Source organism: Alligator mississippiensis, chromosome 16 (assembly GCF_030867095.1).
Source record: "Alligator mississippiensis isolate rAllMis1 chromosome 16, rAllMis1, whole genome shotgun sequence".
Classification (NCBI taxonomy): Eukaryota; Metazoa; Chordata; order Crocodylia; family Alligatoridae; genus Alligator; species Alligator mississippiensis.
Window position 1 is genome coordinate 2,541,368 of NC_081839.1, and position 15,011 is coordinate 2,556,378.

At 61.8% G+C, this 15,011-nt stretch overlaps 1 protein-coding gene across 2 annotated transcripts in view; it reads right to left on the bottom strand.

The window, feature by feature from the left end:
* Window positions 1-4,786: 4,786 nt before the first annotated feature.
* Window positions 4,787-15,011, bottom strand: part of EFNA2 (ephrin A2) — a 91,468-nt gene continuing 81,243 nt past the window's right edge. Inside the window, exons 3-4 of one of the 2 annotated variants that reach the window (XM_019490823.2) lie at window positions 12,143-12,208; window positions 4,787-7,929 (exon numbers count right to left, since the gene is read on the bottom strand). In XM_019490823.2, coding sequence (XP_019346368.2) covers window positions 7,808-7,929; window positions 12,143-12,208 — 188 coding nt within the window. In that variant the 3' untranslated portion in view covers window positions 4,787-7,807. The remainder of the gene's footprint in view (window positions 7,930-12,142; window positions 12,209-15,011) is intronic. The other variant, XM_019490828.2, reaches the window with a different exon arrangement.

A 15,011-nucleotide genomic window follows, 5' to 3' on the forward strand; every position in this document is an offset into this window, starting at 1 on the left:
TGTTGCGACAGCAGCGTGCCGTCAGCCAGGGCAGCGAGAGTTAAACGGTTCAAAAGAATTCCCCCCTCTGCTGAAAGAGCCGCTTTTAATTAAACATTTATCAGCTTAATTTTTCATCAACATGACAAGAGCTGATTACTCACCTACAACACCCCCCCCCACCACCACCTCCACGCCGCCCCGTGGCTCTCCCCGCCGCTCACAGCCCATCGTGGTTGCTTTCCTCGAGGCCTTGCCCGCCACGAGCCCGGCAACGGGGCTCCGTCACCCTCCCGTCTGGGTGCCAAAGGCCCTCGGACATCACAGGGTGGCCGAGCTATTGGGGTGGTGAAAGGCTGCGTTTCTGGTCGAGGGATGGTTTTTTGGAGGGGGAAGGCGGGAGCTACAACAGGACGCTGGGTTCTCCCGTCTGATCCGGGAGGGAGCGCAGCCTGACGGGTAGAGCAGGGGCACGCTGGGCAGCCAGGACTCCTGGGTCTTCTTGCTGGCATCGGACGGAGGGGAGAGCGGGCCAACCTGGAAGGCAGGACGAGAGGACGAAACATTTTGCAAAGCCCCTGGGGTCCGGCTGCATTTCCCATCCCTGAGCGGCTCCGGGACGCAGACCCCCCCTTCCAGCCCCGGCACTTTGTGCTGCCTCCGCCGGCTTGACGAGCTGTCCCCGGCGCTGTTAAACCCCCAGCAGCCTAATCCCGCCTTTGTTTGCCCGCTAATCCCGAGCGTTTGGAAAGCGATCCCGGCCCCCGCGGCACCTCCGCCAGCGGAAGCAGATTTGCCAGGTGCCCGCTCTGCGGGACCCCCCGATTGTCTGCCGAACAACCCTTTCAGGCCGACTTCGTGGCTGGAGCAGTGAATCAGCCCGGAGTCGCCCGCGCGGCTCTCTCCCAGGCCGGGAGATGCACTGGCCAAAGGCATTTCCAGCCTCTCCGTCCCATAGCGGCCCCCAGACCCAGTCCAGCGCCCAGTGGAAACCACATGGCTGGGCCAGGCCCTGCCACGGATGTAGAAGTGGGGCCTGCTAGTGCTCAATCTGGTGCAGAGGACCCCTGCCCGGGGTCCCAGCATGTCCAGGCCAGGTCTGAATTGGTGCTGCCCCGGGCAGGTGCCAGCCAGTGTCCGGGGTGGTGGCTACAAGGGGCATGTCCAGCTGCTGGGCGGCTCTGGTGTGGCCAGATGCAGAGGTGTGCCAGGAAGGAGCTTGAGGGTTAGGGCTTCCAGCAAGTGGGGCTGAGGAAGGTGGAGCGGAGGATTGATGTGGGGCAGGAGCTGCGTTTATGCCCTTGATGGGATCTATGCTAGAGGCACAGCCTGACCCCAAGCAAGAGGGCTTGGGATTCAGGACTCCTGGGTCCTCTTCTCACCTGGGGGAACGTTGCAGCTTCGTGGGGGCCCACGTCAGGAGACTCTGCCCCTCTTTCCCATAGGCAGCCTTGCCTGGCGGTTGCAGAAGGAGCCTGGCCAGCAAGACGCCGCAGGTGTGTGGGCTGATGCCGCCTGCCTTGCACGGCATCGCCGACAGACGCGGCACAAGGGACAGGGGCGCACAGGACGGCGGGGCGGGGGTCTCCATTTCAAATCCACGTCTTGCTGAGCAGCCCAAGCGCTGGGCTCTACAGAGAGGTGAGGGGAGACGACGGCACCGACCCCTCGTCGGGCCTTTGGGATCTATGGCTCCATGAATTAATGATAACGCCCATCCGTCTCTGTCCCACTCCCTGTCACCCGCCTATTTTTAGCCCCCTATTTCCAACCCCGAGTATTAAAAGAAATATGAGTCAGGCCGGAGCGAGGCAGGGAACGGGCGCCGAGCTCGGCCGGTCTTATTTTAAAGAGCCGAGGTCGTGCGGGGCTCTCTGCCACTGCTCGCCAGTCGTGGCCCTACGCTCGTCTCCTGTAACCCCGGGACTCCGGGAGCTGAGGCCTTGCAGGAAAGCAGCGGGTATCATGAGGGTTGGGGCACATCAGGGAGGAGCAATGTGCCTTGTGATCATCCCTCCGTTTCACCATCTCCATCACCACCCCCAGCCCAGCGCCCGGAGGGACGAGCCCCCCAGGCTGCAGCCGGGCCAGGCAGGGAAGCGATCACCCCAGCCCCACAGGGCTCGAATCCTCCCCGCCCAACCCTCACCTACGGCAAGGGTGGCCAACCCGCAGCACGTGTGCCACACATGTGACACGTGGCAGAGCAGGGAGGGAGCCTGCAGATAGGGCAGGGAGCAGAAAACAGAGCAGCAGATCAGGCAGGGAGTGCAGAGCAGGGAGCAAAAAGCAGAGCAGCAGATCAGGCAAGGGCAAGGGATCGGAGATGGCAATACTGGCCCCGTTTCACTGCGGGCATGCGGTGCAATCTCAGCCCTAGAAGGACCCTGGCAGCCAAATCGGGGCATCAAGAGGATTGAGGCATCCAAGGAGGAAGGGCAGAAAGGGAGCCGGAAGGAGGAGAACGGCCAAGCCGCGGTGCCGCCGTGCGGGGGGGCTGGTGCGCCGTCCCGACCTCGCTCCTCCAGGTATTACTGTTATGTCTCCACACTCCCGGCACACAGATGGCCCTCATTAAAAAGCAAAATTAGTCTTTCCCCCTCTTGTGGCAAACTTCAGAGCCACGGATCAGCTGTATTAGGCTGAATTAATTAACAGCGGATTGTTCCTATTCTGCTAATTATGCTGAAATATGCATTAAATGCTGGAAATGAATAGGGCCCGCGCAGAAAAAAAATGATGTAGCGCTTTAAAGCGGAGCCCCTTCCCCTGCCCCCTTCGGCAGGAGGGAATTGGCTACGACGTGGGTCCCGGCACGAAGCCCGTCACAGCCCCTGGCCCTGGCCCTGGCGCCCCCGCTCCCCCCCGGCGCCCAGGCAGGCTTCCTCTGCGGCTCTGAAATTCCTCCAGACAGAAATGGGGAGAAAACCAGGGTTTTGCTAAATAACAGAGCAACACAAGCAGGGTTTTTCCTTCCCTCCATTGGGTTCGTGTCACCTCCCAGCCCCGGCACGTGCACATATCTGCAGCCAGCATCAACCCACGGGGGCCCGGTCCTTGTGCGAAGATTTGCACGTGTGCAAGGGGCTGTGGAGCAGCGGGGTGAGTCGGTGCCTCAGTTTCTCCCCCTTTGCCTCATCTCTCCAGGGCCTTCTCTGCATTTCCCCCATCTGCTGGCCCCGCGCCCGTGCCCTCTGCACCTGGGATGCCAGCGGGTGACGGGGTCACTGCAGAAGGGGCTGCCGGTGCCCTGTGCCCAGCTCAGCTCTGAGGGCTCGCGGCTGCAAGGTCACCGGGACCTGACTGTGCCAACTCCCCACGGACCATCCCGAGGGAAGCGAGGGCAAGCAGCCGACCCCGCTCCGTAAGGCAGCGGGGAACTGTAACGAGCCCCTTTCGACCCCGCTGGGGCCGGTCACCCAGCAGCCAGGACAGCCCAGAGCTCCCGAAGCCCAGGCGGCACAAGGCCCGCCGGGCTACACCGCCTCCATCATGAGACCTGGTCAATAATCCTATTCCAGCAACGCGGCCAAGCCTTAAATCAATGGCAACGAATCCTCCAGTCCAATAATAATGAAGTCCAGGCAATGATTATGAGCACTGCCCTGCAGCAGGGTGGGCCACGGCTTTGCACCCGGGGTGGGCGCGCCGACCCCTGGCATGGGGTGATGATGGCTGGTGTGAAGCGAGCTGTCCCAGCCCGCGCCCGGTGACTCCAGGGAACGAGGGGACACGGAGACACCCCTGCGGGGATCGCACCCCCTCCTCTCAGTCCACCGTCGCCCTTCAGTCGTGGTCCTGGGGGCAGGTGCCCGGGCGGAGGCACGCAAGCCCCTTTGGGAGAACAACCTCCTCTCCAGCCCCTGAGGATTTAATCCGGAGGGCTCTTGCCCCCGAGCTGCCGGGTGCAGGGGCTGGCGCGGCACGAAACACTTCACCGCGTAATCAAGCACGTGCGGTGCATTTCTCGGAGGCTTTCAGGCCTGATGGAGCCGGGTAATGCCAGGGGGAAGGAGCCCATGGAGACAGCTTGGCCTCGTGGCTGGGTCCCAATCCTGCATCCCAACCCCATCGCCCGCCTCTTTCATGCCGTGGCTAAGGGCTCCAGCACCGAGACACGAGAGGGCTCCCAGCATCTGCCGCAGAGATGCATACGCTCCTACAAAGGCGGCGACAGCAATGACTTCTGCAGGGCTACCGCTGATTGACACCAGCTGGCATGATTTACACCAGCTGCAGCGCCGACCCCCTTCGCCACCCCCCAGCGGAGCATCTCAGGACCCGGTGGGACGCGGCGGCAGGCAGCCAGGGAAGGGCAGGGGCCGCATTCTGCCCCGAGACGAGCGCTTTGTGAAAAGCCTGCAGAGTGCGTATCATTTAATTAGGCCTAATCAGTGCAGAATGCAGGTTAATGAAGCGTCATCGACTAGGAAACGCGGGGAAGTGACGGGCAGCGGCGGGAGGAGGGGACGGCATGCATCCTATGCCCGCGGGAGCGGAGCCAGGGGCCTGGGCTCCCTGTCCACGGGCCCCGCGGTGCAGCCGGGCTCCCCAGAGGGATGCATGGGCAGAAGGAAACCCTCCACCGGGAACTGGAGATGCCAGCTCTGAAACGGGCTCGTGATTGCTGTCGGTGCTCTGTGCGACGCCACGGCCCCGCGTGCCTGGAGCTGTGCCAGCCTAGGTGGGAGCACGATCCCAGGACCCGGCGGAGATGCCATTTTAGCAGCCGGGAAGGTCTGTCCCCGGAGCAGCCGGGGCGCGTGCCGGGTCGAGGCGAAGGCAGGAGCTCTCCAAAACACCGGACTCGCACGACATTGATTTTTATTTTATTATAAAAAAATACAGAATCCAAATGGGGCAGGGGCCGGGCACCATCGGCACGACGCGGAGAACGAAAGCTGCATGTCTACGGACCAAGCTAGGCGAGTCGAGACCAACAAGCAGAGACAGTTCCCGGGGCGGGGTGGGGGGCGGGGGCCGACCCCCGGAGGTCAGCCCGACCCAGTAAAAGGATTAAAAAAAAACAACCCCCCAAACCCAAAGACCCAATCCCAAACCCTGTTGTGTTTAATTATAGCTTCGTTTGAACATTGCTTCCTCGGTTGCTTTTGTCTTTTAATTCTCTCACAATCGCTGTACACAATATATATATTTATATATATATAATATATATATATAAAACACAGACTGGAAGCCAGGTTTTGCCACCGTCCCCAGGGTGCGCGCGCCCAGGACAGGTGGCACCCGTGGGTGGCTCAGGTCTGACGGCTGGCTCTGCGTGGGCTCGAGCATCCGTCCGCCGAGGGGCAGGGCCTGCGGGTCAGGACGGATGCAGGCAGTATTATCGCCCCAGAGGTGCCAGCTGGGCTTTTAAAGGTGCAACCGTGAGTCGAGGGCATTTGGGAAGCCCGGCGGACTCAGCCAGGGGCTTCAGCAGGCGCCTTGCACGACTGGCTCCCCCGGGGGCTTCATGCCAGGTGCGTGCGGAAGCACCCCGCTGCCCAAGCCCCTTGCCCAAAGTCACACCCGGAGCCGGAGTGGGAGCCAGGGCTCTTCGGTGTCCCGCGAGCCCCTTCGCCACGAACCGGCTGCGAGCAAGGGTGGCAAAATCTGGCTTCCCATGGAGGGTGGGGGGGGGAAGGGGAGAAAGATGGCATCTGTCGAAATGGGGGGGTCCCGTGCCCCGGTCTGGGACGTAGGGCGCGGCAGGGGTGGGAGAGGGGATGAGAGGGGCCGAGATGAACTTATTGCGCGGCTTCGAGCTTCCTAGTCTAAAAAATCAAAAGCGAAATCCACCCTTTCCAGAAAATCCATTCTCAACAATACGTTAAAAAAAAATATCTGACGAAGGCTCACAGTCCAACGCCCGCCGGCGTATGTACAAGGCCGAAAGGTGCGGGGGGCTCGGGTAGCGTCGCCGGCTGTTCACGGGTTTCCACTGTGCCGGCAGCACTGGCGGGGCGAGATGTGCACGGCTGGATGCGACGCGTGCTCGGGGCGTCCCTGGATCGTACCCTCTTCCCCCCAGCCTGAGACATGCCAGGCTCCGGCCTCCCTTCCCCGCCTCTTGCTACTGGGCTCCTCTCCCGCGGGATGTGCCAAGACCCCGACAGCTCCTCGCCCCTCTCCCTCGCTGCCTTGGCTCGTCCCCTCTTTCTTTAACTTCCAGCCCTGAAGTGCAGCTTGTCCCAGCAGAAGGGGCAGAGCGGAGGGAGCGGGGCATGCCTGGGTAGCTGGGGGCCAGTCTAAGAGCAAAGAAATGGGGAGGAAAAAAAGCTGAGCCAGCTGCTTTTCCCTGGGACAGCGGAGCGGTGGGGGGCAGGATTGAAAGCCGCTGGTGAGAGGGAAGGGGAAGAGCGTGGATGGCTCCAGAGACCCACGCCACGGCCCGACGAGCAGCTCGCTCGTGGGTCCAGCGGGGCTGGGGACCACCCGGGCGCTGCTCGCACGCTGACCCCTCTCCTAGCCCTCACAGTGGGGCCGGGTGGGGGGGGAAAGCACCAGCCCCGGCGTGAAGCGAAGGGGTCTTGCAAATGGGAAGGGACTTAGCCAAGCTGCACCCATCGCCCGCCCGCTCTCAACCAAGGGCACAGAGGAGCCTGGCATCAGGGCTCCCCTCGGAGACCCCTCAGCATCCTTGGCCCCCTTGATTGCTCTCACCATCCCCAGAGCCCTTCTCACTGCCAGGCCGGCCCCTGCCCTCTTGCTTCAGCCGCTTTCCAACAAGCCGGCTCCGTTGCCCACCTCCGGCTGCCCCTTCCCCCAAGTGGATTTGGGAGCCTGCTCCTGCCGAAACCCCTGGCTTCGCCCGTTCCTTCCCCTCCCGCAGCTGGCCACCCATGAACCCTTTGCAGGCATGGCCCATTGCTGCTCCGAAGACGTCCACCCGCTGCACGTCGCCGGCTGCACGTGGCCGCTCAGCCCTCCCCTTGCCAACCCCAACGGCAACAACAAATTACACACATCCGTGCACGAGCCAGAGTCATCCCGCCAGGTCCCGGCCCTGCCTGGCTGGCTCTGAAGGTCCTGGATTGCCTGTTTCCATCGGGCCCCTCTGTCCAGACCCCTCCGGCAGGGAGCCCCAGGGTCCTGGCACCGCTCCGGCCGGGCGAGAGCGAATCTGGCTGCAGAAGGACAGCGGCAAAAGCTGAGGCTGGCCTGGGAAGGGCTCCGTTGGCTGTGGTTACCGCTGCGTCCCGGAGCCGTGTCCGCTTCCTGACGGCTGCCCCGGGCCAGGGATCGGGTCCGTCTGAGTGCTGGGGGGAACCGAGAGAGGGGGATCCTCCGGCCTTCCCGTGGCACCTGGGGAAGGAGCGTGGCTGGGGCGGGGAGGGCTCTCGTGTTGTGCCCGGAACAGGGCTGACGCCCCCAGGCACCGGGAATGACATAAAAAACCCAAAAGGACTTGAATATTTGGTCTAGAAATTTAAAAAGCAAATGCCTGTGGGGGAGGCCGAGCCGCGGGTCCGTCCAGAGCCAGCGCTGCGCCCGCCCTGCCGCAGTCCTGCCCGGGGTTAGCGGCTCCCAAAGCGGGGCGCCAGGGCAGGGGGGATCTTGGCAGTCTTCTCCCCAAATCAGTCCCGGTCAGGGGAGGGGTCCCCTCTTCCCCCAGCATCCGAGCAGCTGGAGCCCTGGTCCAAGGTCACTGTCAAAGGGAAACTTGGAAAGCAAAAGCCAAAGGCTGGACTGAGCGGGACCTTGCCCCCCAGCCCCGGCCCCAGCACGTCGCCTCTTCCCCCATGTCCGCCCGTCCGTCCGTCCGTCTCCTCCTTTCCCGGCTGTGCTGCGAGGCGGCTCCCCTCCCTCGGTTTGGCTCCGCGTGGGGCTAGGAGGTGAGGATAGTCCAGAACACCGGCACCACCACCAGGATGGCGTGCGGGACCCTGAGGCTGCAGCAGGAGTTATTGCTTGTGAAGATGGGCTCCGGGGACTCGTACAGGGAATCGTCTGCAAAGGGAGAGGAGAAGAGACCCACGTCAGAGCCAAGCTACCGGCCGCCGGGCCCCGCTCAGCTCCCCGCCGCGTTGCACCAAGAGGGGCGTCTGCGGGGACCCTCCTCTACCCCCGCCCCGAGCCGGGCCGTGCCTCACCCCCCCAAAACCACGAGACATTGCAAGCTCTTTAACTACAAGCTGGGTGCTTCTCTAAGGCTTTCTGGGACGTCGCTTTTGAGGAGGTCGTGGTCCCAAGCCGGCGTGGCGAAGGAAGCTGAGGTTCCTGCATCTCGCGCGGGACTGCAAGGGCCACTGCGGGGACAACTGCACCAGCCAGGCCTGCGTGCACGCTCCCTGCGGAGTCAAAGCATCTCCTGCCTGACGAGCAGCATCAAACCTGGGGTCCGCTCTCGCGCCCGGCTCCTCCGTCCCCTCCACCCCCTGCTGACGGTCTCGTCCTGGCCCCCGGTGCCGGCTCAAGCTCTGAAGCTTGAGGTTCAAGCCCCTTCCGGCCTGTTTCCTGCCGCTCGTGATGATAAAAAGGCCCAAGAGGACCCGAGAACAAGTTAGTCCCCAAGGTGCGGCGCTGCCTGACTTCAGTCTACCTCCCCTCGCCCGTGCTGGCGGGGCCGGCCAGCTGCAGCACTCTCTAGCTCCTGCTACTTCCCTCCCTGGGAACTTCAAAATACACTTTCTTTCCCAACCAATTTTGCTGCATTCAAGGCATCCAGAGAACCAGCCTCCTGGCTCCCGTCCAAGCTGGAAAGCCACATTAACTGTTAAAAGGAGGAGAGAACAGGCAACCACTTAAGAGCTGCCTAAAAACTTTGATACTTTCTTCCCTCCTGCCTCCCCCACTCCTCGTTTTCACTTCCAACGGAGCCGCATTCAGCTGCCACTTTCTGCTGATTGCCTTTGTTATCTTGTTATTGCTCTTTCTTTCGCTCGATTCATTATATTCGGAGAAATACACACAAAAGGGAGCAGGAACGTGCAAGCAGCATGGGGGGAGCGATTACGCTGGCGATCAACAGGCTGCCAAAAGCCGGCACGCAGAAATCTCACGACTGCCTTCAAGTCTTGGGATTTCAATAGCGGGAGCGATGGCCGCTCCGTCATTTCCCTTCAGCAGCCGCCGGGGCTAGGAAGCGACTTGGCTTCTCTGATTTTTAACCGCGGAAGTGGAGACGATCCCTCACACGGGTGGGCCCGGGCGCTGGGGCGCGCCGAGCATTACAGGGGCTGGGGTCAGGTCCTGCAAGCTGCATCAGTGAGTTATAGAAAATGAGGGTGGACGGGAGCTCAGGAGGTCGCATCTAGTGCAGCCCCCTGCTCCAAGCAGGACCAGCCCCGACTCCATCATCCCAGCCAAGGTTTTGTCTAGGCAGGCCTTAAACACCTCCAAGGATGGAGACGCCACCACCTCTCTGGGCGACCTGTCCCAGCCTTCACCACCCTCCGAGTGAGACAGCTTTTCCTAATGTCCAACTTCAACCTCCCTTGCTGCAGACAGAAAGGCAACTCCACAGCTGGAGCAAGGGGCCAGGGCCACACGGGACAGGCTGCACCTGCCGCTTCGAGCAAAGCAGGTTTTCGTGCGAGTGAAAGGGAAGAAACGCGGCTCCTAGACACTGGAAATCCAGAGGGTTGGAGCATGACGGCCAACCGCTTGCAAATGCTTGAGCACGTGAGTAAAGCAGAGTCCGTGCAGGAAAACCCCATCCCGGGGCCGACCCTGAGCTGCACGCTGGGAGCTGCCAAGCTGAACTGCCGGAGGAAAGGGGGGAAACTGAGGCTGGCAGCTGATGGCACATAGCAGCAGCTGAAACCGGTGACTGGGGTGAGCAATGCAAGGTGAGAAGCCGGCTGGGTGAGCCCCCGGCTCCCTGGAGGGCAGAGGAGGGTCTTTGTGAAGCGGGCTTGTTGGAGCCAGCATTGCCCCCGCACCCGGGGACGCCGGCTGGGCTTCGGCATCTCAGTCCAGTGCCTCGAGAAAAAGCCACGGAGCAGAGCAATTGAGTCACCGTGCGCACTGTCACAAACCAGTGATCTGGGGCCCTCGCCGTGCAGCCACACAAACACAAGATTGCAAAGCAGCGACCTTGAAAAATGTCACCCCCCCGGCAGCCGCGAGAAGACTCGGAGGGAGGACAGGAGCGCGCTCAGCCGCTGCCGCGGCGCAGACTACAAACAACAACTGGAACGATGCCCAGAGGCGACTCGGGGACTTTGCCGGGTCTTTCAATGTGGCTCCGCGCTGCGCCCGGGGACGAAGGGAGGGAGGAACGTGCTTGTCCGGAGAGACCCCTCTCCAGCGCGCCGGGCTGCGTGTCCCCGGCGCCTCCTCCGCCTGTCTCACGTAACACCCCGGGTCGCCGCTTGTGCGTCTGCCAGCATCACGCCCATGGTGCCGTCCCTCCCTGTCCCTGCCTGCGTCCCTCGGGTTGTATTTTAGGAGCAAACAGAAGCTGGGATAACTGGAAATCAGGAGCAAAGTCCTGAGGGTCGAAGCCCGGGACACTCCCGCGCTCGCCCCTCGTTCCCGGCTGCCGAGAGCTGCCCCCGTGGGAAGGGGGCTCAGGTGGCTGCCCTTTAAATGGGATTAGGAGCATTTCCTCATGCTCCCAGCCTAAGCCCCTGGCTGACAGTATGCCAAGCACGAGGGTGGTATTGTGCGAGATGCACTGGATCCGACGGCCGCTGCCAGCTCCCGAGAAGCCTGGGGAAGCCCTAGGCCTGCAGATCTGGCCAGAGCTGGAGTCGGACCAACCTTCTGGGGGTCAAAGAGCAATTGCTTAATAACAATCCAATAATCCAGCAGCCGAAGCCCTAATCAGGTAGCAAAGCAAAGCGCATTCAAGGGAATAAGTTAAATTATAACTAAAGCTGTTAACGCAGCCCCTGAGCTCCGGTCCCTCTAGTTTACTACTGGATTGAGGCTGGCAAGAGCCCCGAAGCCAGGAAAAGCACAGCTTCCACCAGCCTCCCCGTGCCACTCATCTTCTCTCCCTCCTCACTCTCCTCTTCTCATTGCTCTCGCCTCCTTGTCTTCCTCTCCTCCGATTTCCCACCGGTCCCTTTTAACGGAGGACTGTTCGGGTGACAACCCATCCCCGTGCACATTGGGGGCATTGCTGCACGGACGGTGCGGTCCCTGCCTTGGTCTGAACCGTGGGCATCTGGACGTGGCAGAGGTGCCCAGTGTGGGAGATACCGAGACATCCCCTACTACAGGCCAGCTCATTTTGAGGGTGCCCAAACCTGTGTGGCTGGCAAAACACCCCAAATCCACCTGACTCGAGGGCGGGTTGTTCAGCGCCCCGGGTGCGAACGTGGAGCTCCGAGCGTTTCGGAGGCCGCAGTGTCACGCAACCCCAAGCCTGGTCAAAACCCCCAAAACAGTGGAGATTTCCGTCCACCAAGCAATAGAGTTGCTAATAACGTGGACTTTCTTGCGGATCGTTTCGTTCTCTGGACTCTCATTTTAAAACCACACAAACCAACCCCCGCCATCAACGCCATCCGTTTAAACAGTGACATTTTGCAGGCCCTCACTCCCTTCCCCTGGGACAGCAGCTGCCATGCACTAATTACACGTTAATGGGAGAAGAAAATAATTAATTGGCTGCTTTCTGTGGCCAAAGTAGTTGGCTGTGCAGAGTTGCTGCTGGGTGGGGGCAAGGACTTTTCGCTCCTCTTTCCAATGCAGCAGCAAGGGTGAAGAGGCTGGAGGGAGGTTGGTGCCTCGCCGGCTCCCAGGGGCCTTGGCTGGGTGGGACGGCGTCGTGCACAAGAGACCTGGCACGAGAAGCATCGGAGCACCCTCAAAGCCAGCACGGGAAGGATCCTGGCTGGCTTTTGCCCATGCAAGCGACTCGTGGGCATGACACCGGGGATCTGCGGCTGGGTCTGGAGGTGGTTCGATGTCCGCCCGTCTCTAGCATGGAGTTTTGTCAAAGCATCTCTCCTGAAAATCCCCCACCCCTGGGCTCTGTGCGACGAAGACCCGGGACTGGCAGATCCCGGCTGGCCCTACCTCGTGCTGTGCATCGTGGATAAGCTCACGGCAGTGGGGACGGGCCCTCTGCCCCCGCGGTGCAAGGGGATGCTCGGAGGGCGCCGTGTCTGGCTCCGCATCGGGGAGCCTGAGGGTCCAAGCCGCGTATCAGCGTGTCCTCCCCTCCCACGCACAGAGCCCGTCGCCGGCTCGGAAGTGGGCTACTTACTTGTCGGTCGAACATAAACCTTCAGCTTTAAGCAGGGCCTGTCAACCAGGTTAGGGGGGGTGGCAGCTGGAAGAGATACAAGGGAGAAAGAGAGAGAAATGCAGTGGGTTAGCAAAGGAGCAGGACAACCCAGGTGTGCGTGCCACCGTGCCTCGGCGAAGGCGGTGCTGTGCTAAATGCAAAGCCACCACCGCCCCCTGCGCCAGGGTCTTCCCTCCCTTCGGGATCGCTGGAACTGGCCGCGGCTTGGCTCGTGAGCTTGGAAACTATCACCGCTCAAGGGGAAGCCCCCGCACATCGGCTCGATGCCAGACTGGTAACTGGCTGCCCTCCCCTTTCGGCTGCGTGTCGGGGGGTTCAGCCCCCCGCAGAGGGTGCTGGCTGCAGCCCAGGCTGGGGGTGGTGCTGGGCTGTGCCAATGTTCCTGCTGGGACTTCAAGCAGGAGGGGTCTTGCCCTAAGGGGTCTTGCCCCTCCACTTAGGGTCAGACCAATGCTGTACTTGGGGTCAGGAAGGACTTCTACCCCACGGCCAGACTGGTACAGACTGGGGGGCTGCCCTCTACCTGGGACCTCATAACCTTTTCCAGAAGCAGGACGCTGGCTGCCGGGCCCCCCTGCTTTCCCTGCGGCAGGTCCGGGTGCGATGCCTGGTGCTGCGTCAGGGTTGATTTATGAAGAGCTTAGGTGATGGATTTGTACGGGATGGTTTGGACAGGGCTGATCCTGCCTCAGGACTAGATGCGAGCTCTGGAGCTCCCTGCCAGCCCTGCTTCTCTGTGATTCTCTATGATCCTAAGTCCCTTGGGCATCCCTGCGCCCAGCTGGGCCTGGCACCAACACTCCCAAGCGCTCACGCGCTACGCAGGGGAGGGAAGCAGACAAACCAACACCATCATCCATGGGGCAGTATCTGTCCTTTGCAAATATGAGCTGTCCTTTGCAAATCTGATTATTGTATGTAAAGGAGGTGCCGCCTCCACCCCTCGCGCTCCTGTGCGCTGGTTGAGGTCTTCAAGGTGGCTCTGCAAAACCATGCTGTGCTGCTCCTGAACGCCCCTGTATGCCCCGAGATTTCCCCCAGCCTCTGCCCTCAACCTGGCAGGCCACAGACATCTGCAGCCAATGACACGTGCGTTCAAGACGGGCCTTGGCGCGAAGGAGCCAAGCGCAGCGCTCTCGGGCAGACTCGAGCACTGAGCATTAGGCCGAGACCTGTCCAAACTCATGTCACTCGAGGCACTGGGCAGGCGGCTTGAGCCCTAGCCCAAAGGACCGGGCCCAGGATTTAACCCCCGGAAAGGGAAAGATTTGGTGTGCATTATTGTCCACGCCGTCACTGGCCAGTGGGACTCACGGCCACAGGACGGGGCTGAGACAACCCCACTGCAAGGTGCCCGAGTGGGTTTGACAAACACCCACCCATTATTTTGGGCATCTCCAGGCCCTGGTGCAAGCACTGGGGTCAGAAGAGAGCTGGCTATCCCGGGATGGGATCTCTTGCCCCTTGTTCGGAGCCACCCATCCTAGGCAGGATAAAGGGCCCAAGGGGTGCGATGCAGGCAATCCCGCGGCCCCGGGACACGCAGCTACATCTGCGCGACCTTCTGCCTCGACCCCTTCCAGCCGCGGGGACATCACAGCCGCGACCCCGGGAAGGGCTGCACCGACCGCCCCACGGGCCAAGTCCGGCAATGAGCGGCTCAGAGAAGGGGACCCCCAACTCGGGCTAGCGTCGGTGGCCACCAAAAGCCAGGCAGGTCCGGGAGAGCGAACATCCCCTCCCTGCGACTGCCGCTTGACCTCCAGCTGCTCCCGGCTCCCTTTAAGGAGCTTAAAAAGTTCGAAGCATCCCTTGCATGATTGAGGCGACTCCTGCCACAGACCGCAGCTTTGATCAACGCTTAGCCAGTGTCAAAAGTTGCCCGACCCCGGGCTGCGCCTCTCTGCCGGATCGTCCCTGGATACATGCTCCGGGGGCTAAAAAATGTCTGCCAAGGCAGATTTCATGCTTATTAGAGGCTCCCTCCAGACCAAGGCAGGGAAAGGAGGGCGGGGGCCAGGCGTGAAACGCCAAGAGAGCATTACAGACGCGGCGGATGCAGGGGGTGCCCCGGAGGGGCGCTGGAGCCGGTTCGAGCGGCTATTGAAGGGGAACAGTTTGCAATTAAACCGGTGCGATGTGCAAAGTGAGAAAGGGAGGAGACGGGACTGAAGAGGCTGGCGCGGGGGGAGCGGGGAGGCATCAGGAGCTTGACGGCTTGGGAGCGCGCATGCTGGACGGAGCCGGACAAGGTGAGGTGGGTTTTAATTCGCCCTGAGGCTGATCGGCTCTGACAGCCCCGGCCCCAAGCTGTGCGGGGGACATCCTGTGCGGAGAAAAGCCTGGTGTTTTCCGCCTTTTCGGGGTCATCTCGAATAAGTGTTAAAGCAGCTTGAAACGCTGTTTGTTCGGTTGTTTCACCAGGGAGGCGGGGATGGGGACGGGGATGGCAGCAAGGTCCTCGTGCCGGGCGAGCCGGGGAGACAGAGTCTCTGCCGGGAAGGGGCTTGTGCCATGTTAGGAACCGAGCGGCCGCGGAGGGGGACAGACAGCGCCGGCACCAGATCAAGGGGTGGCGAAGACCCGGCAGACACATCCAAGCTGGGAATGACGTGGTTTCCTGCCGTTCGAGGCTCTGGAGCAGCCTTCCCAGAGGAGCGGGAAGGGCCAGGAACGCGCGGCTGCTACAGCTGGATGCGTTTATGAGCGGGAGGACATGACCGGACACCTGGCAATAGCAGGGGTGGAGCTGGGGTCCCTCTCCCTTCATACGAAGGGAAGCTAAGGCAGTCTGGCCCAGGCGGCGTGACACGGCCAAGGCCATGCG